At 36.6% G+C, this 21,675-nt stretch overlaps 3 protein-coding genes across 8 annotated transcripts; 2 read left to right on the forward strand and 1 right to left on the reverse strand.

The window, feature by feature from the left end:
- The first annotated feature begins 964 nt into the window (after window positions 1–964).
- Window positions 965–7,294, forward strand: LOC118039717 (beta-galactosidase 3). Its single transcript, XM_073408631.1, has 19 exons — window positions 965–1,207; window positions 1,419–1,867; window positions 1,994–2,089; window positions 2,190–2,302; window positions 2,381–2,447; window positions 2,542–2,634; window positions 2,761–2,904; window positions 3,115–3,203; window positions 3,284–3,389; window positions 3,765–3,852; window positions 3,943–4,061; window positions 4,174–4,338; window positions 4,579–4,757; window positions 4,857–4,966; window positions 5,085–5,194; window positions 5,834–5,944; window positions 6,024–6,137; window positions 6,313–6,515; window positions 6,591–7,294. The coding sequence occupies exons 2-19, from the start codon at window positions 1,697–1,699 to the stop codon at window positions 6,706–6,708; spliced, it is 2,196 nt and encodes a 731-aa protein (XP_073264732.1). The 5' UTR covers window positions 965–1,207; window positions 1,419–1,696; the 3' UTR covers window positions 6,709–7,294.
- Window positions 7,295–10,086: 2,792 nt separating this feature from the next.
- LOC118039715 (chromatin remodeling protein SHL) lies at window positions 10,087–13,318 on the forward strand. Of its 6 annotated transcripts, none has more exons than XR_004685969.2 (6): window positions 10,087–10,399; window positions 10,501–10,846; window positions 11,025–11,093; window positions 12,046–12,178; window positions 12,790–12,860; window positions 12,939–13,318. XR_004685969.2 is itself a non-coding variant. In XM_035046491.2 (6 exons), the coding sequence occupies exons 1-5, from the start codon at window positions 10,327–10,329 to the stop codon at window positions 12,805–12,807; spliced, it is 639 nt and encodes a 212-aa protein (XP_034902382.1). In that variant the 5' UTR covers window positions 10,087–10,326; the 3' UTR covers window positions 12,808–12,847; window positions 12,939–13,318. The 6 variants fall into 6 exon arrangements, 5 of the variants coding, with proteins under 5 accessions (XP_034902382.1, XP_034902380.1, XP_034902383.1 ...); XM_035046491.2 differs by having other exon boundaries at window positions 12,790–12,847; XM_035046490.2 differs by lacking the exon at window positions 12,790–12,860 and having other exon boundaries at window positions 10,091–10,399.
- Window positions 13,319–13,706: 388 nt separating this feature from the next.
- Window positions 13,707–19,657, reverse strand: LOC118039714 (uncharacterized). Its single transcript, XM_035046488.2, has 12 exons — window positions 19,135–19,657; window positions 18,238–18,341; window positions 17,858–17,927; window positions 16,961–17,108; window positions 16,715–16,852; window positions 15,853–15,992; window positions 15,649–15,696; window positions 15,218–15,328; window positions 14,942–15,123; window positions 14,741–14,862; window positions 14,162–14,238; window positions 13,707–14,066 (listed from the first exon to the last, which is right to left on the reverse strand). Exons 1-12 carry the CDS (start codon window positions 19,408–19,410, stop codon window positions 13,938–13,940), a joined length of 1,545 nt encoding a protein of 514 aa, XP_034902379.1. The 5' UTR covers window positions 19,411–19,657; the 3' UTR covers window positions 13,707–13,937.
- Window positions 19,658–21,675: the final 2,018 nt, after the last annotated feature.

The following is a 21,675-nucleotide window of genomic DNA, read 5'->3' on the forward strand; positions in this document are numbered from 1 at the left end:
AACGTCCAAAAATTAATGTAACAATCCACAGTATTAGCGTTCACTAAAGCTATTTTGAGTCTTTGACAGAAGAGAAACTCTTTTTCTATAGTAAAAGCGAGGCAGCTGGCCACGACAAAAGTAAAGGAATCAAGTTGAAATTTTTCCAAGTGCCAATTAAGGAGGAAATGATGGAGAGAGAGAGAGAGCACTTTACTGTATTCCGGTTCATTTCTTTAAAGGGGTGGCATTTGGCACTGCTACATGGTGGGCCATGTTGCCATTTTCTTTTGCGTGCTTTTGATCTCCATGTTGCTACAGTGTAACTTAAGTGCATAACTGGCATGATGGCACAGAGCATGTCTAGTGGGAGACGGCCATGAACACAAACACGTACTTGAAAACCACTCCACTGCTGATATAATAGGGTTTCTTTCCATTGATTGATATACAAGGTACTAAATTATAAATCAATGGGACCCCTCGCATGGGCATATATTTCAAAAAGGTTCTCATTTAGATTGAATCCTCTCATTTAGATTGAATCCGACGTACTGCTTTCACTGCATCTGCTCATTCGTTTGACTCTGACGGGCCTTCCTTTTTCCATTTCTGCAGCACCGATAGCTCTCGCCAACCGACATAAAATTATTGATTTTTTTTAGTTTTTCTATTTAGTATATATTTTGCAAGATCAAGGATTGTTTGTGATAAGAAGAAATTCAAAATCAAGTAGAGGATAACGTGCTGAGGTTGGCACACAACACGTATATGGGGTTGGTTACCAGAGCTGTTAGCATATGACCAATGCATGTCATTTTCCTGTTCTTTGTTCTTATCATTACATTGCATGTGTTTCTTAAAAGTAGTGGCTCTCATTTGGATTGGATCATCAAAAGACAGCATAATTCTCGCAAACACAGATAATAAATGATTTTTTTTTCGGACCAAATACTCTTACGTTATTTTATTGCAATTTGTGTTGTTGGTTTAGGTTTAATGTTCAGTACAAGCATTCTTATGCTTTGTTTTTTTCCTCCCTCCTTTACAAAGGAAATGTGGGATATTTTGAGACTGCTCCTCGTTCTGTTTTGCATAAAATATTACCACCAGTCCCTGTCACCTCTAATTTTTCTATAGAGGTGGAGATAGTGCTTTTGAGTGGTTGGTAATGCCCTGTGTTCACCCTTTTGAACCAACAACTTCCTTTACAATCATGTAATATTAGGTAAATTGTTTTTTGGACCCTATAGATTAAGCAGTGCTCCACTTCTATCCTGATAGATAAAAATTCTACAAAGTTAAACCCTATAATCCCCCAAAAGTTTTAAACTCTAATGCATCGCTTCTGTGTGAAATTGCTCGCTTAATGCTCACCTTTTTCCTATTTTTTCTTTCATGTCTCGGCATTATTTGCCATTGGCTATTTAACAACAAAGGGCCAATATTTGAACTGCTTGGAAATTTCGAGGCTGGTATCGGGAAATCTTAAACAACAGAGGCAGAAGTGGAACATTGCAGAATGTACTTTATCTCCATATTATTTGCAGTAAAATACTTCAAGACAAAAGTACCATTGTGTAGCTACGGATTGGCAGTCGCATAACCACTTTCTTTTTTATTTCCAATTTCTCACTCTTTCTTTTTCCACATTTTATACTTCTTTTATCGACTTCCCAGGCTCCCTTGTCTCTCTTTCTCAATCTCAGAAGAGAAAATGGCAGCCAACTCAACTACCAAGTGGTTGTTTTCTCTCTCTGTAGTTTTGTTAACAAGTCTCCAGTTGACACAGTGCAAAGTTACTTACGACAAGAAGGCACTTATTATCAATGGGCAGAGGAAGGTTCTCTTCTCTGGTTCTATTCACTATCCTAGAAGCACCCCTGAGGTTTGCTATTTCCCATACTCAATAACCATTCTCGCATTTTTGCCAAGAAAATACTGTTTCCATGTTAAGGATTTCATTACAATTTTGGCTGATGTGTAGTTCCATGTATGTGTCCATGAAATGCAGATGTGGGAAGGTCTTATACAGAAGGCTAAAGATGGTGGTTTGGATGTTATAGACACTTATGTCTTTTGGAACCTTCACGAGCCTACTCCTGGCAATGTGCTTTGCTCCTTAAACTCTGTTTCCTCTGTTTTCTCGTAGTTGTTCTTGCATTTTCTGTTATCACATTGATTATTTCTGTAATGTTTTTTTTTTCTAGTATAATTTTGACGGGAGATATGATTTGGTTCGGTTCATCAAGTTGGTCCATGAAGCTGGACTTTACGTGCATCTTCGGATTGGACCATATATATGTGCAGAATGGAACTTTGGGTAATGGTAGAGATAGTTTTTCCCTTATGTGCTTCAAGATTTGAGGTTCTTTACCAATCTTTTGTCTCATTATTTTAGAGGGTTTCCTGTCTGGTTGAAGTATGTTCCAGGGATAAGCTTTAGGACAGATAATGAGCCTTTCAAGGTCTCTCTCTATCTGAACATCTATTGGCATTTTGCAAGAATTCAAATGGCTATGTGAACTTGGTTGTTACTGTCTTATCATCTTGATTTTGCAGTCGGCAATGCAAAAATTCACCCAAAAAATTGTTCAAATGATGAAACATGAAAATCTTTTTGAGTCTCAAGGTGGCCCAATAATCCTCTCTCAGGTATGGTTTTCAATTATCTTGCTCTATAATTCAGGCTCTTTCAAGAGAGCTATAAATCACAAAGATCTCCAACTTCATATTCATTAAATTTACGCTTTCTTATACTCTTAGATTTCTTTAGTGCAGATTGAGAATGAGTATGAGCCTGAAAGCAAGGCATTTGGATCTCCTGGTCATGCATATATGACTTGGGCTGCACATATGGCCGTTTCGATGGATACCGGGGTTCCATGGGTTATGTGCAAGGAGTTTGATGCCCCAGATCCAGTGGTAAGAAAACTAGTATATTTCCTCTAAATTTATTTCATGTTGATGGATTCGTTGTTGAAGTCCTTCAATGAATGGAAACATTTGATATCAACAAGTGACGAAACTTATTTTGTTGCAAGGAATTAAGACAGAACCCTTAATTTTAATGTAAGTGTCATTTCTGCTTTAACAATGAGGGTCTTGAACCATGTTAGTAAATCTTATCAACAGATAAACACCTGCAATGGTTTTTACTGTGACTATTTCTCTCCAAATAAACCTTACAAACCCACAATGTGGACTGAGGCATGGACTGGCTGGTAAGTTTCATGCTTATCATCGGTCCTTGAAGGTGTTCTGTGGGATGCATACTCTTATTTGCTTTTGGTAATTTGTATAGGTTCACAGACTTCGGTGGTCCAAACCACCAGCGCCCGGCTGAGGATTTAGCATTTGCAGTGGCTCGGTTCATTCAGAAGGGAGGCTCTTTGGTTAACTACTACATGGTTAGTCTGCCAACTTTACCATTACATTCGATGCTAAAAAATGCCATTAACAATAATTGATCCCACAATTCTTTGTATTACAAGAAGCAAATGCATTTACTTTCTCTTGTCCTCCAGTCCTCAAAGAAAAGCAGAACAACTTCCTTTAAGGACAAGGAAGATTCTGAACTTTGCTTCTGATAAAGGTTCTAAATAAAGTTTTTCTTGCTTTTCATAAAGCTTCCGTTATCAAAAGAAACATTACATGTTGTAGTTAACAGATTGTGGTCTTCCGATGAGGCATAAGCTGGATTTCTCATTGGACACGCTACTCCGAATTGTATCACGCTGTAAACAATGTAAATATCATTATGATCAAGATAATTATTTTTGCAGTACCATGGAGGAACCAACTTTGGAAGAACTTCTGGAGGCCCTTTCATCACTACAAGCTATGACTATGATGCCCCGATCGATGAATATGGTGACAAATTTGAGCTCATCCTGTGATTTAATCAACTAGTCTGTTTTTGATATTTCACCAACTCATGGCAGCTCCTTACTAATTCAATAGGATTGATCAGGCAACCTAAGTATGGCCACTTAAAGGAGCTACATAAGGCTATTAAATTATGTGAAAAAGCTTTGCTCGCTGCTGATTCTACCGTCACATCCCTGGGAAGTTATGAGCAGGTTTGTAATGTTAACTACGGAGGATGTGAGAGAGATAAATTCACCAGCATAAGCATACTGTTGTGCAGTTTATATATGCAAACCCTTGTTGATGCAATATAACATTTTTCAGGCACATGTATTCTCTTCTGGTTCTGGAGGCTGTGCAGCTTTTCTGTCAAACTACAACACGAAGAAAGCTGCGAGGGTAAAATTCAATAACATCCAGTACAGCCTGCCACCTTGGTCTATCAGCATCCTTCCAGATTGCAAAAATGTTGTTTTCAACACTGCCCAAGTAAGTGAAAGGAAACAATAAGGCTTTCTTCCAATTCACCGTACTTTGTAAATCTTTCACTAGTTCTAATTTTATTTACTATGCAATCATGTTACTGCAATGTATCATGGCTTAATTGAATACATGCAATCCCTACCATCATGATGAGATACATTACTTGGTATGATTTCAGCAAAAACATAAGGTACTTTTCGCAAGATATTGTGGAATATGAACCATATAATATCCCTCAATTTGCAGGTTGGAGTTCAAACATCCCAAGTGCATATGTTGCCTACAGGTTCTGAATTGCTCTCATGGGAAACCTTCAACGAAGACATATCATCAGTGGATGATGATAAAATGATCACAGTTGCTGGCCTCTTGGAACAATTAAATATAACCAGAGATACAAGTGACTACCTGTGGTACACAACGAGGTGAATTTTAGTTAGTTTTGCCTTTTTTGCTTGTTCCCTTGACAACAAATAAAAAGTAACTATTCGCAATCAAAATTTCTGATTCCATGGTGATTCTAGTGTTCATATAAGTTCATCGGAATCATTTCTGCGTGGAGGCCGACTTCCCGTTCTGACAGTGCAGTCAGCAGGCCATGCATTGCATGTTTTTATCAATGGAGAACTTTCAGGTAGAGTGTTGAATTTTACATGCACCAAGTAGTGTTGGATTATTCGATGCAAGACTATTATTTCTTCAGAGCGAAACACCATGAAAGATAAGATACACTGGATCTCTAACTATGGCAGGATCTGCACATGGGACTAGGGAGCAAAGGCGATTCACATTTACAGAAGATGTGAAATTCCATGCTGGGAAAAATAGAATTTCACTGCTCAGTGTGGCCGTTGGATTGCCGGTAAGTTCTCCAATCCCCACACAGAAGACTTGGGTGGCGTGTGCGATTGGGCAGGACAAGACACGACACGACAATTTATACTTGTCCAACTTAAAATGGTGCTTGGAGCACAGACATGGTCACAGGGGACAAGACAAGAAGTATCCCACATACAATCTTGTTCTGTCTCATCTGCAAGCCAAATATGCCACTAAACAGGGGCGAAGCTAGAACCAGGGCAAAAATTAAAATACCTTTTCAATAGATAGTATTACATAACTAGTATTACTTTACTGTATAATACTGGATATAAACAAAATTACAAAGTCAAAATTGAATTTCCTGTACAATTATTCTGAACAAATTGCTTTTTAGTAGATTTTGTGGTGGAATAATGAGAAAGCTTCAAAAACTACGGGGGCAAATTGTATAGTCAGGAGGGGGGGACTGGAATCTTAAAACTAACAAAGACTATTATGAATTTGTTTGAAAGAAAAGAACAACATTTGTTTTCTGGACTGAAAAACAATAAATTTGGCATTTTGATTCTTATTATAAATCTGGCTCTTCTTTTGGACATAATCTATGTCATGTCCTTGCCATCTTTAAATTATTACTCGGACTATTTTGAACTGATTTTTATGCTGCTGGTTGTTGAAGAATAATGGTCCCCGTTTTGAGACATGGAACACGGGAATCTTAGGGCCAGTTACTCTCCATGGCCTGGACGAAGGGCAAAGGGACCTGACCTGGCAAAAATGGTCGTACAAGGTCGTTCAGCTTTACACACTTGTGATTTATCTCTTGACCTTTTCTTTTGTCTCATTTTTCTTTTGTTTCCTTTCCTTAGGTTGGGCTTAAAGGAGAAGATATGAAACTACAATCTTGGAAATCCATTTCACTAGTTGATTGGATACAAGGGTCCTTGGTGGTAGGGAAACAAAAACCATTGACATGGTACAAGGTAAAACAGCATAAAATTTATGTCTCTTGACTCTTGCAGTTTATAAAACTAAGTTATTTTAAAAATCAAACATATTGTCGAGTTTCATTGAGCGCTAACATGAAAACTATTGAAAAACAAACACAGCGATAGTGATTATGGTGAAAGCTGTTTTAACTTCTTATTGGGTTTGCAGGCCTATTTTAATTCACCGAAAGGAGATGATCCCCTGGCTTTGGACATGGGCAGTATGGGGAAGGGTCAAGTGTGGATCAATGGGCATAGCATCGGAAGATATTGGACTCTTTACGCTGAAGGAAATTGCAGTGGATGCAGCTATTCGGCCACATTCCGCCCTGCACGGTGCCAACTGGGCTGTGGCCGACCAACTCAAAAATGGTAAAAGCAGAGTAACTAGCACTCTCAAGCGAAAAAACAACTAATTTCTGGCTAAAACCCTTTTTACATTCTCAGGTACCATGTTCCGAGGTCATGGTTGAAGTCGACTCGAAATTTGTTGGTATTATTTGAAGAAATTGGAGGCGATGCGTCAAGAATTTCTCTTGTAAAACGATTGGTGACCAGAAATTGATTCAAAGCCATAACACCCTCGACAAGAAAAACGCTTCTCCATGGTTTTATTAGTGCTTTCGTGATGCCGTGACATACCACCCTAGCCTTCCTCCGACCATCCTTCAACACTATTTATATAGGTTATCCTTTCTAGTGTGCCTAGCTAGTTGTTAGGTGATGGCAAAACCCCTTCGCTCATAAGTTATAAATAAAACTCGGAGTCCCTCGTCTTTTTCTGATGCTGCTGGTTCTGGTTGAGGGTCTTGGGCCTTGGGGTCCGCCGTTACTTTTCAGTTTTCATCTCAGGTCGTTCAAGAACCACCGCGGCAATTCACCTCTAACAAATGAACCAAGACGGCAATGAAAAGACTTAAAAGGTGAATGGTCCAGGTCTCCAGGCGACTCCAAACCTAGCTTACTAGAAAAAACAAGAGAGATAACTCAGTTAGCAAAGGTTAATGTGCAGAAAGACCGCTTCTCCATGAGATACTCGACTGATTACACAAAACATTTCATGCTGTGATTTGTGAGAAAACCATGTTATGAATTTGAAACGTCATCCATTGTTAATTTTGCAAATGCAAGTAATGTTTTTTTTTCTCCAAGCTCGATGGATGAGTAACTGGAGAGGATAACTCAAATTTATAAATGCTTAGCTGTTTTCTCAGGATTTGAATACAAGATATAAAATGAAACTATAAATCTTGAATCCTAGTGAATAAAAGAATAACCAGTTGGCGACAACAAAAGAGGTTTGTAAACTTAATTCTCATTGAAGGTCATCTTAAAAGAGAAAAACAAGGTTCATTACAAGTTTTTTCAATGGGTGTTTTCAAGAATCAATGCACTGTACCACACTTGATAGGCTGCCATGGCTCCCGAGCTGCATGAGATACGTGATGATTTCTTTCCCTTCATTGCCTCGCATCTGAGGCAAACATCCTTTGTGTAGCATAGATACATGTGCCACTCAAACAAGTTCCATTTTCTTCAGTCGCAACAGCAGCAGCTGAAATAGCATTTTCTTCAGAGAGAAACGGAGCTTGTGATGAGTTAGAGATCCAAGTGAGTTGACGGGCACTGAGAAGTCTTGCATTTCTAGCCAACCAAGCAGACACTTTGTTAGCCTGCCTACTGATGTTATAAGAAGTGATCCAGGAGATCGAGATACAGAAGGTAAGATCACTGTGGACTCTTTTGATTAATCTCCCAGACCATTGCACAATCTTGGTTGATCACCCTAACTGCTGCAAGGGATTCTGATTTCACCAAAATATATAGGAGTACAATTATAAGTTGCTGTTATATTGATTGCTTCGCGAATTGCAACAAATATCCCTTTTGAATCTCTTATAGCTTGATGGGTTAGAAAAATATATAAAAATAATATTTTTTAAGATTTTTTTTAATATTAGTATATTAAAATCATTTAAAAATACTTTAAAAATCTTCACTTTAATGCTTTTTCAAGTAAAAAAAATAAAAACGCACTTTAAAAACTTATTATAAGGCAAAAATGAACACCACCACCACTTTAAAAATTTGTTGCCTTACATGATAATCAAGTTTATTGTCAATGTAAAATTAATTTCCAAAATAATTTTCAAAATAATTCCGCATATTCCGTAATTAAACAAGTTCAAATCATGTGTGATCGCTATCTACAACTCCGTTTTAACTAAAGAGAAAATCAACTGCCATACATTTTAAATTCCATACATTTGTGCTGCCTTCCCTTGTAGCTTGCTATATTGTATTTGTCTTAATCTTCTTGTTTGATCTGGCTAGAAAATTTGCTTCCATGGCATTTATCGCCTCACTTTCTCTAGAGAGCATCATTCCTTTTCACTTGCACTTTTTAAATTCATCAATAAAATCTATTTGTTTTTTAAAGTGCGTTGACAATACCTAGATTGTTTTTTGCACTTCAAATTTTTTTTGCTCAAAACTTGAAGCATAGTGCAAGAAAATTAGATTAATTAAAATATTTTATAAGTGAACATGCTGACACATTCTTTTCCAGCTATGCACTAATAACTTTAATATCTTGATCTGGACAATATGTTTTAGATAAAAAATCTGAAGATTAATTAATGAATAATTTATGTGAAATCTCATGTAGCAGAAAGACCAATGAAAATAAAGATGAAAAATACCAAATAAATTAGACTAAAATACAAAAAAAAAATCAGATTTAATAATAATTTTTATTTAAAGCAGCGTTTCATGAGAAATTTTAAAAACCTTTTCACTTAAAATTATTTTTTAATGTTTTTAGATGTATTTTTAAATAAAAAATATTTTAAAAAATAATTAATACCACATTCTCAAATTTTCTTAGGATATATTGAATCTGATATTATTAAGGGTAGAAAGAACAAAATAAAAAAATTGCCACTGCCAATAACAGAAAAAAAACTCATGAGACTCTCAAAATCATAGAAAAAAAGAGAGAAAAAAGCTCGAGTATGATTAGCTTATATCTTACCCACCCATGCTTGACATTGAATATGGAAAAATGTCCACGTGTCTATTGCATTGAATGTTAAAAAAAAATATTCCCAAAGTGATTCTCGTAAATATTTAAGTATCATTACCATTTATTGAGATTTATAGATTCTTAAAGCAAAATTCTAAGACAACTAACTAACTAAATATATGTTTGGTCGTTACAAAGTTCAAACCGCAAGATGCACATGTCGTTGAGTCGAGAGACAACTATTTTCAGAACGATGACATGGCAATACCCGGACACCGGCCTGAAGTTCCTGAACCGGAAGTGGGAAATTAACAGAGAAACGGCAGCACCTGAATACTGAGATGGCAATACCAGAGACAACCGTCACAACTTGCCGGTTGCCGGGCAAAAATATCCTGAAACTCCTCCGCACTTCCATGATGTGAACTCAACCTTTACTCTTGAACAGCGGAACGACAGCTGCCGCGTGTTCTCAAGATTTTTTATTTTTTTATTTAGAATTTTTTTTTTATTTTTAAATCATTTTAATTTGCTTATATAAAAAATAAAATTTTAAAAATATAAAATATTATTTAAATATAGTTTTGAAAAAGTAATATTTTAAAAAATAATTATTACTATAATACTGAATACATTTCTAATCTTTTATTTTCTTTTTCGATAAATCTGTTATTTGTGGATTTAATCTAAAATCAAATTGTGTTTTTATTTTAGTAGAACATAAAAATATTAAATCTTGTTTTTTTTTTTAATAAATAAAGGAGCTATTTAATAAAATATGATGTTTTTTAAAATTTTAATAATTTTTTAATTAATTTTTTATAATTTATATGTTAATATTAAAAATATTTTTTTAAAAAAACCTTTAACTGACGCATGAACAAACACCCTTTTATTAGACCAAACACTCAACTGGTTTAGGTTTTCGTAGAAAAATTCTTTGCAAACCAGCTAACTTCCCAGCAACCTAACCTTATACAGTTATCTCACAACAAATTAAATAAAATATAATTTTTTAGATTTTCTACATGGACAACCTCAACATAAAATAATAATAATAATAGTGATGACACCATTTGTGTTCATTTATCTTCTCTCTGCCACATTCTCTTTCTTGTCTTTGTGCATGACCTTGTTTGTTTACACGCTACTACTTCCATGGCTAAAGCTAAAGCACCAAGACGCACTCTTGACTCTTACACTGTTAAACCCATCAACAAAACCGTTAAACGTAAGTCCTTCGCCCTCACTGCTCAACCCACCCTTTTTCTTTTCCAATTTATATCATCTCTATTAACAAAAAAATGAAAATGAAATTCTTTCGTTTTGTAGCTGGAGATTGCGTGTTGATGCGGCCATCGGATCCGTCGAAGCCTTCTTACGTGGCAAAGATTGAGCGGATCGAATCCGACGGTAGAGGGCCCCACGTGAGAGTACGGGTGCGGTGGTATTACCGGCCGGAGGAATCAATCGGTGGTCGCCGGCAGTTTCATGGCTCAAAGGAGGTTTTTCTATCCGATCATTATGATACTCAGAGTGCTGATACGATTGAGGGGAAGTGTATGGTTCATAGTTTCAAGAACTACACGAAGCTTGATGCTGTTGGGAACGATGATTTCTTTTGTCGTTTTGAGTATAATTCGTCTACTGGTGCTTTTAATCCTGATAGAGTTGCCGTGTATGTCTCGAATTTCCCCTTTTTTAATGCGAATTTTATGGTTTAATTCAGTGGCGATATTTATGCTATTAATTCGGGAATCTTATTTTGATTGTGGTTTGATGGATTTTAATTTGATATTTTCAATTTGGGATTAGAATAGTGTTTTTGAGTAAAAGGCTTTTCGTAATTGTGGCAGGTATTGCAAATGTGAGATGCCTTACAATCCTGATGACTTGATGGTTCAATGTGAAGGCTGCAGTGACTGGTAAGCTGTGTGTTTTTGAGATTATTTATAGATTGTTTTGAAGCCCTTTTCCGAGTTCTAGTTCAGTTTTTGTGTATGGGTTTTTGTTCTGTGATGCTGTTTGGAATTTGCTAGGTGAGATCTTTCAATGCCATTATTACTTCGGTGCCTGTAGGTTTTAGCTTGTTAGAAAGCTGTGGCTGCTTGCTATCCAAATGTCAATGGGACTGTACTTTGATTTTCCCTTCTGCGAGAAAGAATGTAATTAGATTTATAACACCATATTTCCAGTTATCAGTTGCTTTGTCATACTTCTTTCAAACTGAGGGGAATAGGCATTGCATTTTATCTGCGAAGTCGCTCTGGGAGTGATTGTAATAGATGACAATTGAGATTGGATTACAGTAATATTTTCTGCAGTTATTTTGAAGTTGATTTGGCACGTGACATATTAAGTAATTTAGATCTGTCTTGTTAAGCAATCACAGCCACTCTGTGATTCTCTAAAATATATCCAGCAGGAGCAATGGGCAGGACAGATAGGTTGTTCTCTACTTGCAACTGAAAACGGGAGTACCTGATATGTTAAAAAGAATGGGAAAAGGTCATCATGAAAAGAAAGAAGAATGCTTGCACCATGTCTTCTGTTTGCATGCTTTCTTCCCTTTTCTTTTCCAAACTTCCTCTAGCATGTGATTGGATGGACATGCCTCAATCGTGAGGTTTGTTATTAACCTTCACTTTTAAGGAGCTTCTTATATTGAGTTCCGAGGATAAATTCGTGTCCCTGGTTCAGGAGGAGTGGACATCTAGGGTGTAGAGACTTATGGTTCAAATGCCTTTTCTTATGCGGATGTCTGTGCATTTTCATGGGATGTTTTTACCAAACAACTGTTTTAGTGCAGACATATCCGATTTATGCAAATACAATGGGAAAACAATGCATCATTCAGCATACTACTTTTTGATTCAGGTTTCATCCTGCTTGTATAGAAATGTCTGCAGAGGAAGCTCAAAGACTTGATCATTTCTTCTGTGAAAACTGCTCATCTGAAGGCCAGAAGAAGCTGCAGAATTCCCACAATACCAGACAATCAGATGCAAAGGTATCCTCATCCACTGCAGTGTTGAGTGTGTTTTGAAGTCTTTATTTGTCATTAAAATGCCTGGTTTTCCCTGGACTGAATCTGGCATGCACATATTAAGAATCTCATGGCATTTGTCATCCAAATTGTTTTTACTGGACTCAAGCTGACACGCACATAATGCTTAAAATGCATGAATAAACTTAATCCAACAATCACCTAACAACACAAGCACATGTTCTGAGAGATAGAGAGGAGTGAGGCTGAGTCATGGGAAGGTATTCTCAACTCGTTATTGCTAGGGAACCTTTTTATGATATTATTGGATAAGAATGAACAGTGCAATCAAAACTCCCGTTGTCAATCTGATATAATTGCATCCTGGGATAAAAACCATGGACTCTGCATTTATTTTTTTCTGCTTAGAGCTACAAAGCCTGTGGGGTTTTGCCAAGAGTTTAGGCATGATGGTGGATCTGGACATGAATGACAAGTGGGGAAGCGTGTGCCCATTAAGGCAAACAAGTCACTTGGCATGCCAAGAGCATTTTAGTTAATCTCCTGACTCCCTTTGTGTACTGATTGATTTGGAGGAGGGGGTCTCTCTCTCTCTCTTTGTTAATTTATGGCAGCTTGCTGTTGTCCTCTGATAATGGGGATTCTGTGCTTCCAACAGAGAAAGGGATCCAGGTTGAAGTTGCATGTAAATGGCAGAAAAACTCAAATACACCAAGTATGAATTTACTTATCATTGATATTTTTTGCCACCACGTTCTTGCAGGCGGAAACAAAGAGGCGCCGGAGGTGATAAAGTAAATAAAATACAAATGCTGATGTACAATGATAGCAGAGGAACTGGAGCTCTGTTTTTAACCCTGTTTAGGCTTCAAGCAAACACGCAGGCAGATACATCTGCATCACAAGCTGTTGTATATCTGTAAGTGAGTTCATGGCAGAGGGAAACTGGCTTGAAAACCTTTTGTCATGTGTAGATAACCTTGATTTGAGGGTTAGTCACCCCGTCAAGGATGTGTTTTGTTGTTTGTAGGTTATGTGATCATGTACATGTTTTTCACTCTGGTTTCTTGTTTCTATAAACCAGGGCTGTGTATAATCCAAACTAGTGTAACTTGTAAATAGATACACGTTTATGCCTCTCTACCTTGGTACACATGGGGAATCCACTGGTTGGAGCAAGTAGGAGAAGGCACTGCACAGAGGCCGGAGGAGGATTTTGCTAAACTGCCACCGGACGGGAAGTAATCCTTTTTTCGAAAATGAAATTTAAAAAATGCTTTAATTTTTGTTTTTATCATGCCATCTCAGCTCAAGTGACGTTTAATAAATCTAGTTGTTATGCAATGCAAGTAGACTAGGATGTTTTAAAATTCAAACGACGACTTTTATGCCGATCACACCATGAAAACTGACGCTTCAATTGGAATATAAAATAAAAGTAATCGGTGTCGTTTTAGTAGCTCCTAAAGGCCTCCTCCGCTTGTTTTATCATCTTGCCTACCGAAAAATCAGTGCTACGCAAATGCTACTGTTTAATAACAAGAATGATTCTGTTTCGTTTTCATTTAGGCTCTTCAATGCCATGTGCATGCTGATGGTAGGAGGATGAGTGCAAAATTTAATACAAACAATGGAAGCTCGGTTTTGACATTCTGATACAAATGAATCACGAAAATATATGCTACAGATGGCTTAGCAGTTACCAAAGAATGATGAGACAACGCAAAGCTAAATTTCCTTCTTGGAGTGTGGGCGAGACTTGTTACCGCTTATATTTGTCTTGACTTGTCTTTTCTCTCTTCCATACAATAACTATGCCATACAGATCGGATGTAGCCAGAAAATTCTCCCCATGGTTCCACGCAACATCACCGACTGGAAAGCGATGACCCTGCAGTCAGAAATGCACATCATGGTGAGAACATGGTGGTGGTAGTGGTGGTGAAATTGTGAAACATCAAAAGCCAGTACACAGCAGAGACGGACCTGTAGCTTGTTGACGCATGTATGCTTTGGCCGAGTCAAATCATAGAAATAAACGTTTGAATCCTCACTTCCGGCAACTTCATGTTACAAAAAAAAACCATTTCAGTTGAGATAAAACAGTCATTACTGTTCCCAAACTCAAGATTCTTTTCAAGGATATGTGAACACTCAATTCTAGATCAAAACCTCACAATTTTAACAGAATTTTTCATGCTTCACTGTCTACTCTTTATCCTTTATTAGATTCTCTCTAAGAAATGCACTGTAGGAAGATTCAGTGGTTGGAAACGAACGTTGCAGAAAATCCCAGGGATTGTAGGAAACTAGAAATAAAAAAGAGCAGAGAGGTTGTGGGATTGTTGCAGAAGAGCGCATAAAAGTTGAGTGTGGAAGGTGACAACAGAGTTACTACTCAAGCATATGATGACCTACAAATACATCACATTTCATTGACATGCAAGCATACATGTGTATACATGGTTGTTTTTGCACAAGCTTTTTAGTTGTATTCTAAGCTCACATGTACAAATGATAGCTGACCAAATATTAGAACCTTCATTGCAGTAATTAAATACAAACCTATATACTCTCCTTTTTCAAGGGAAAGCAAGGGGCAGAAAGAAGCCCGGATGCTATGTACTCGTGGAGCCAATTTGAGTGAGCAACGAAGAGTCAGATAACCTTTTATTTCCAAGGCAACACTGCAACACAAGCATAACATCCTCTAAATCACTTCAAATTGGAAGACCTAACAGTGGAAGACATGCCAGATATACAAACCTATAGAACGACAAACTTCCATCTTGAGTGCAGGTCAGCAACACGGGGCCTCCTGCTAGCAGAGAGAAACTCCGGTACTGAACAGTTGTTACTGGATATTTGCTCTTGCCACTACTTCGATAGCGATGAGACCGCGACAATGCACCCGTGTGTGAGTCCATGCTTGTGGAGTATACACATCCCTGCATGTATAGCTCAGTGAATAGCTATTAGAAAAGGTACTACAAAAAGTCATCCAATGGTGATGGTTATTTAATGTATTTACAGAAGAGTCACCTGTGCATCCCCGCAGAAAATGAGGTGACCAGTGTGATCATGGTCCATGGATGTAACCTTATCGTCAAACACCAATTTATTAATAATCCTGCCAGTGCTGAAATTGAATACCTGGTATATCAATGAAGAGGAGCTACAAATCAAGTGGAATCAATCCAAGTGAAAACTATAGGCCAGGCCAGGCCAGGGAAGGGCATGACCAAGTATGATCACATGTTTAGAGGTTCTCATTTTGAAATTGCATCAGCATGAAAGCTTGTATATAAGTTGGCAACCTCACAAACTGAGTGAGTACGATTGTTTTACTTTAAATCGTGAAATGTGGTACAAGTTTTCTCAAATTCAAGCAATTATGTGAGAAAAATTTGGGTGGATACAGCTAGTCATGTAAATGAGTTATGATTTTGCAGGGAAAGGAAAATGGTATTTACGGTAATTTCTCTGTTTGCATTGCCAACTGAGAGGAAGTTGTTGTTTACCTGCATTGATGGAGACAAAAGAGGAAACATTAGGTGGCCAATCAAGTCATGAAGAATGATTAGAACGTATTAAATATAAAAAATTTCCCAATCAGAAGATCAAATATATGCACATGCACAAATTATCAGGGGAGAGGGTGTTCAGTGCATACTTACAGGATGAAAACGAATACACAATTGTGAAGAGACTCCATATATTACTCGAATGCAAATCCCTTTTGATAACTCCCATACTCTCACAGTTTTATCCATGGATGCTGAGGCAATGTACTGATTATTGGACGAGAAGTCGAAATCTGGCAGTACTTTTCTGACTTAGAAACGTGGCAATGATAGCAGAAAAATATAAACTTGCACTCAATCAATATAATTAGCAGCGTGCTTGGTGAGATTATATTGGATAAAGAAACTAAAGATTTGCACTCCTCTCTCTGATGACTCCTCTTAGAGCATGCATGTGCAGGAATAGTCATGCTTACACAAGTATTCAAAGATAAACCAATGTTGTTAAACTAAAGTGATAGTGCATGGTGTGTTGAACTAAATAAAAACAAGATTCAGAGCCATCAGAATGTAATTCACAACGACCTGGGAAAATGCAATAGCCAGAGCCAAAATGAAGTTCATATGGTTCTACAGTCCAGTCATACACACAAACAAATTTACTAGGTAGGTTCCACTCAAATTGGTTTGTTCATTTTTGAATGATACATGAGATCATGCTTTTTTTTCCATTTCTAGTTGTTCACCTGTAAGATACCGGTCATTGATCTTCACTTGACCTATCACACCAATACCACAGGTTGCACAAGAGACTAGAATACAGTGTCACTCCAATACAAACAAAGGGCTTGTTGCTTAGGATTAGCAATTCCATGTGCGACTTAATTGTCTAAATTATAATGGAATGTGAAATCATGTCTTTAATAATGGAAACATGCATGCAAACCCACACAAACAAATTTTTAGGACCTGAAATATAAGAAAAGACCATAGAAACAATACCAGTCAATCAAACCTGTGACATCTTTAGAATGGCCCTCTAATTTTTTGATGACTGAAGGTGGATCTGAGACTAAGCACACTGTCAAGGTTCCATCTGACGCCCCATATGCAAGTAAATCAGAACTCATGTGCCCAAACTTCAAAACAGTAACTGCACATAAGACCAAGGATGCTCAGTCTAAGAAGATAGATTAACCACTTAAAGTATAATATGACATGAGAAATGAAAGAAGTCTATATCAGTAACATAAAGAAATACCAGCAGCTTTGCACTGATCAAAGATGCAATGCATTCCTACAAAAGAATATGCAGGTTCAGCCCCTTGGCGGCGTAGGGAATCATTATCACTTGCAGTTGAGCTGAAACTTGTTCTGTGAGTAGAAGGCAGGTTGGTACTTCGCAGGTCCTGCAAATGAAGTTCACACATGCAAAAAAATTTAATCAATGATGCAGTAGTTTCCAAGTTATAATCAATAACTAAAAATCACAAGAAATTAAGTTGGTAGTTCCTGGCTCAGAATGGAAGCTAAAGTCCAATGAGAAGAGAAGAGGTGGAATGGGCAGATGAAGAGTAGTTAGTAGTTATACACATACATGGATATTTTGCTTTGTTTTTCCTTGTAAGTGAGAAAAGGGGCTTTAGCTCTATTTAATCAGTTAACTTTTACTTTCTACTTGGGTAAGAATATTTTTTCAGCAATTAAGTTTAAGGTTGATGAGTTAACATAGAAGTAAAATGCATAACTTGTCAGATCAGACTAGTTAGCTATACACATACATGGATATTTTGGTTTTCCTTGTAAGTGAGAAAAAAAGGCTTTAGCTCTATTTAATCATGTAACTTCTACTTTCTACTCAGGTAAAAATATTGTTTTCAGCAATTAAGTTTAAGGTTGATGAGTTAACATAAAAGTAAAACGCATAACTTGTCAGATCATACTAATGTCAAATATCAAACATGTTAGAAAGAGGAGGTAGTGGGGACAGGTGCCATGGCAAGTTCCTTGAATAAATACATTACTTGTTGTGAAATAATATATTTTTAACTCTATGGAGCCTGTTAAGAGTTGATGGCAGAAGCACTAAATGCAGTCAGAGGTACAGATATAACTTTTTTAATTATCAAAAGAAAATCCACAACAAACTGAAGCATACCCTGCTGGAAGTCCAACTGTCCACCTCGAACAAATGGGAAGGTGGAGTCGTGGATTGAAGCCATCGCCCACTGATGCATCAACCAGTAAATCATCCTGATGTCAGAATTGTATAGAGAAATAGATTTAAAATTTAAGTCACAATTCACAAAGTGCATTTTTTTACAAGTTCATGTTGACTCTCAATACAAAGTGAAAGAAAATAACATTAGCTCAGTTAGATACATAGAAGAAATGTTCCTTGATGTAAGGGAAGTCAAATGTCAGATAGTTGCAAAAATTTCTGAGCCCCTGGTGCAAAGGTGTGCGAGTATAATTCAGTTAGTACAAGATGTCAATCAATATACACAACTAGCTGCACTCAAGTAAAGTATCAGCAACCTGTTTCCGGGAGTGCTTTGGTGGCTTGGCAAACCATCCCAATTTCTTGGCCTGCGAATGTAATTACGATAGCTCGCATACCCTTTTCCATTGCATCTCCAATCCTTCATAAAATGCATTCACAATAAGAACTTGTAGAAGAAATGATTATATTTCATTTGTGCAGTCCTGCTACTTGCTAGAAAAGTAATTTTAGTTTCATAGGTAATAAAATGAAAAACACTAGAATACTTGAAATTTCTTCTCAATGAAAATGAAAAAACACAAAAAGAATAAGGCATCACAAAGAAAACCAGATAGCTACTTGTTAGACCATTCTCAAAGCGTCATTTGACAGGGTACCATTACTATACTATATCAATGTTGCTAACCACTCGATTGGGGCTGGGCTTAACAAAACCATCCCACAATGAAAGCAAATTCACGATGTTGATTAAACTCGTCTCATGAATGATTGAAACAAGATACAGTGCCATGACAACAATTCATCTAGAAACAATCAGAAATGTATTGTTTTAGACTGCAGAAGTCTTCCAAATTATTCCAAAGGCAAGTTCAGTAAAGGCGCACACACGAATCTCTATTAGAAAAAAGAAAAAAAAAAAGAGCTATAATTTCTAACTTGACTTTTGTTCTAAATCTAATCCAATGAGCACCCTCATTATCCATTTTCTTTAAATAAAAAAAGGTTCCTCCAAGCTTGATCAGCTACCAATTTTCTCCTAAACTAAGCTCCATCCAGCAACAATTTACAATCCAAACCAGTAGATCTACCAATTACGCACTTACGAAACAAAATAATGTGGTGCGCATAATAATTAAAAAGAAAACGAAGGAGTTAATAATAATAATAATAATAAGCTTCAAAACGACAAGAAGAGTAGAGAGAAAGCTTACAAGACGGCGGGGAACACCGGACTCGGCTTTCCTGTAGAGAAGGAGACGGCGAATGCCGATGTAATCAGGATCGGAATCCGAAGTAACAGGCTGAAGCAAACAGCTGAATAATTCTGGATCTACATTTTTCTTCTTATCCTTATTCTCTTCATCATTATTGTTATTGTTATTCTCGTTGCTGTTAGATTCTGTTGAGCCGTTGTTTACTTTGTCGTTGCTGTTGTTATCTACTGGCTCATCCACCTGCTCCGCCATTTTATTGAGACTCCGATGCATTCTTCATCATAGATCGTCGGGGGAATTAGCAGGAGTGATAGAATTAGCAATTTTTTATTTTTTATTTTTAATGTGGGGAGGGTTTTGATAAATGTTTGAAGGAGGAGCTGGAGGGAGAGAGAGAGTGCAGATTGATGGAAGGGAGGGGATGGCCGTTAATCGGTGATGGGTTGAACTTCACGCGACTCAAATAGAAAGGATGAGGGGACTTTGTTACGAAATTTTATATCAAATAGTATACTAGTTTTACTCACTTCCGTAAAGTTTACCTACTTATCCGTAACAAAGCCTCTCCGTTTTCCCTTTTTCTTTTTTATTTTCCATCGTTGCAAACATGGAAGTTAAAAAAACAAGAGGAATTTTTACTGAAAAAACATTTTCTTGTTTTTTGTTCTTGAGATCCTGATTAACATGTGGACCCAATCCTGATTTAAAAAAACTTAGATGACCAAATTAAGTTAATTTTTTTAGCTTCCGTGCAGCTCTAAAAGTCAATCAAATTATTAAAAACTCAACTAAATTAATTTAATATGATTTAATTTAAAATCCAAATTAAATCAATATATTGAGCCGATCCAATGCTAACATAAATTGATTTGAAAATGGCTTGCGAGAATTCACAAGGAATGCTTGCAGTGGCCTTGCAATAGCTAATAGAGATGGAATTCGGTGAATGAAAAAAAAAGGTGCAATGCTAGTAAATTGTAATTGGCAAATTATTACAAGCATAAGATTGACTTTGATTTGGAATTTTTAGATTCATTTCCCTTTCTGGGAGATGTTTGGAAGTTTGCTTCAATTACGATTTAAAGTATTTTTTACTTGAAAATACATCATAATAATATATTTTTTATTTTTTAAAAATTATTGTTGACATCAACATATTAAAACCATCTAAAAACATAAAAAAATATTAAAACAAAAAAATTTCAAACTTTTGAGAAACACGATTTCAACAACGTTCCCGAACAATAGCTCTAAATGAGATGGAAAAGTATAGATAGATTATTATGATGCACTTTACAATACATGTAATTATAACAAAAGCTAAATAATGTGAGAAATCATTATAGATCAATAGATTTTTTATTGTGAATTGTAATAATAGTTTCACTTTTAATTTTTCATCTTTTCACGAGACTTTCTTTGGCTTTCTTTTTCTTCCTCAACGAAAGGGTGATACCCATGCCATTAAGGAGGCGCTTGTGACACTTCCTAGTAGCTAAATATGGCCATCCGTCGTCTCACTAAATGCGTAGTCGTGCCTTCTTCCATATATCATGGTGCGTGTAGACAAATAATAGTTGGATTGTCGTTAGTGATCAATTGTTTGTGTTTTTTCTTCTTCTTCTTTTTCCCTCTCTTGACAACTAAAGTGTATAATTGTCCTCTTTGTTAGTTATTTGTCAAATCAAGCATGGCTGTAAAATCCAAGTCGCTTGGGGTCTGGTATGGTTACTAGTCCCAAGTTGCTTAGGTCTAGACCCAAGCGTTTGGCAACCATGTCAAATCAAGCATGGGTCAAATTAAAAATTTTCAAAAGAATAATTGGACTGCAAAAACAAACACTGTCCCATTCAAACAAGATTTTTCATTCATATGTAGTAGAACTTAACTCTCAACTCTTTTTTATTTGTACAACTTATTTTATAAATTTGTTATATTTGAAGAGGAGAGAATGAAAAAAAAAATATTGACCTACACCAGGCCAAACCCAAAAAAATATCAGGCTCGCACCTAGGTCTAGCAACCATGCCAGGCCTAAGCATTATGGGCCTGACAACCATGTCAGACTCAAATACCTTGGGTTTGACAATCATATTAGACTCAAAGCCCAAATGCCTTGGGTCTATCAATCATATTTAGCGTCAAACCCAGGCGCATGGGGTGACATGGTTACTAAACCTAAGCTACCTAGGTCTGGCAATCTTGTGCAAATATACTGTTGACTAAGACATAATCCACTGTAAACTTGCATCATGCATTTTCCAAGTTCTGAATGCTTGGGATGAGGCTAATGTTATCTTTCCATAAAAAAATAAATTATCATTTTACCTTTTAGTTGAAAAAATTAAAGTCTTGATTATAGGGGTATTTCAATATTTTTCATATGCTCATTAGTCATTAAAGGTTTCAACATAGGTATTGTAGTCTATTTCACGAATATTTGCATAGTAAAAATATTATTCTACCTCTAAGATTAACAAAAATTAAAACATGTTGCCCAAGATTTTATTTATTTTTTACTTTTCATAAACTGTTAAA

This window comes from Populus alba, chromosome 4 (genome assembly GCF_005239225.2).
Source record: "Populus alba chromosome 4, ASM523922v2, whole genome shotgun sequence".
NCBI lineage: Eukaryota > Viridiplantae > Streptophyta > Magnoliopsida > Malpighiales > Salicaceae > Populus > Populus alba.

Coding starts and splice junctions, on each gene's coding strand:
- LOC118039717 (XM_073408631.1), top strand. CDS start 1,697: ATGGCAGCCAACTCAACTACCAAGTGGTTGTTTTCTCTCTCTGTAGTT. Junction 3,390..3,764: donor CTTTGGTTAACTACTACATG/GTTAGTCTGCCA, acceptor TTATTTTTGCAG/TACCATGGAGGAACCAACTT. Junction 4,339..4,578: donor TTGTTTTCAACACTGCCCAA/GTAAGTGAAAGG, acceptor CTCAATTTGCAG/GTTGGAGTTCAAACATCCCA.
- LOC118039715 (XM_035046489.2), top strand. CDS start 10,327: ATGGCTAAAGCTAAAGCACCAAGACGCACTCTTGACTCTTACACTGTT. Junction 10,847..11,024: donor AATCCTGATAGAGTTGCCGT/GTATGTCTCGAA, acceptor TAATTGTGGCAG/GTATTGCAAATGTGAGATGC. Junction 11,094..12,045: donor TGTGAAGGCTGCAGTGACTG/GTAAGCTGTGTG, acceptor TTTTTGATTCAG/GTTTCATCCTGCTTGTATAG.
- LOC118039714 (XM_035046488.2), bottom strand. CDS start 19,410: ATGCATCGGAGTCTCAATAAAATGGCGGAGCAGGTGGATGAGCCAGTA. Junction 16,853..16,960: donor TGATCAGTGCAAAGCTGCTG/GTATTTCTTTAT, acceptor TCTTATGTGCAG/TTACTGTTTTGAAGTTTGGG. Junction 15,329..15,648: donor ATGCAAACAGAGAAATTACC/GTAAATACCATT, acceptor TTGATATACCAG/GTATTCAATTTCAGCACTGG.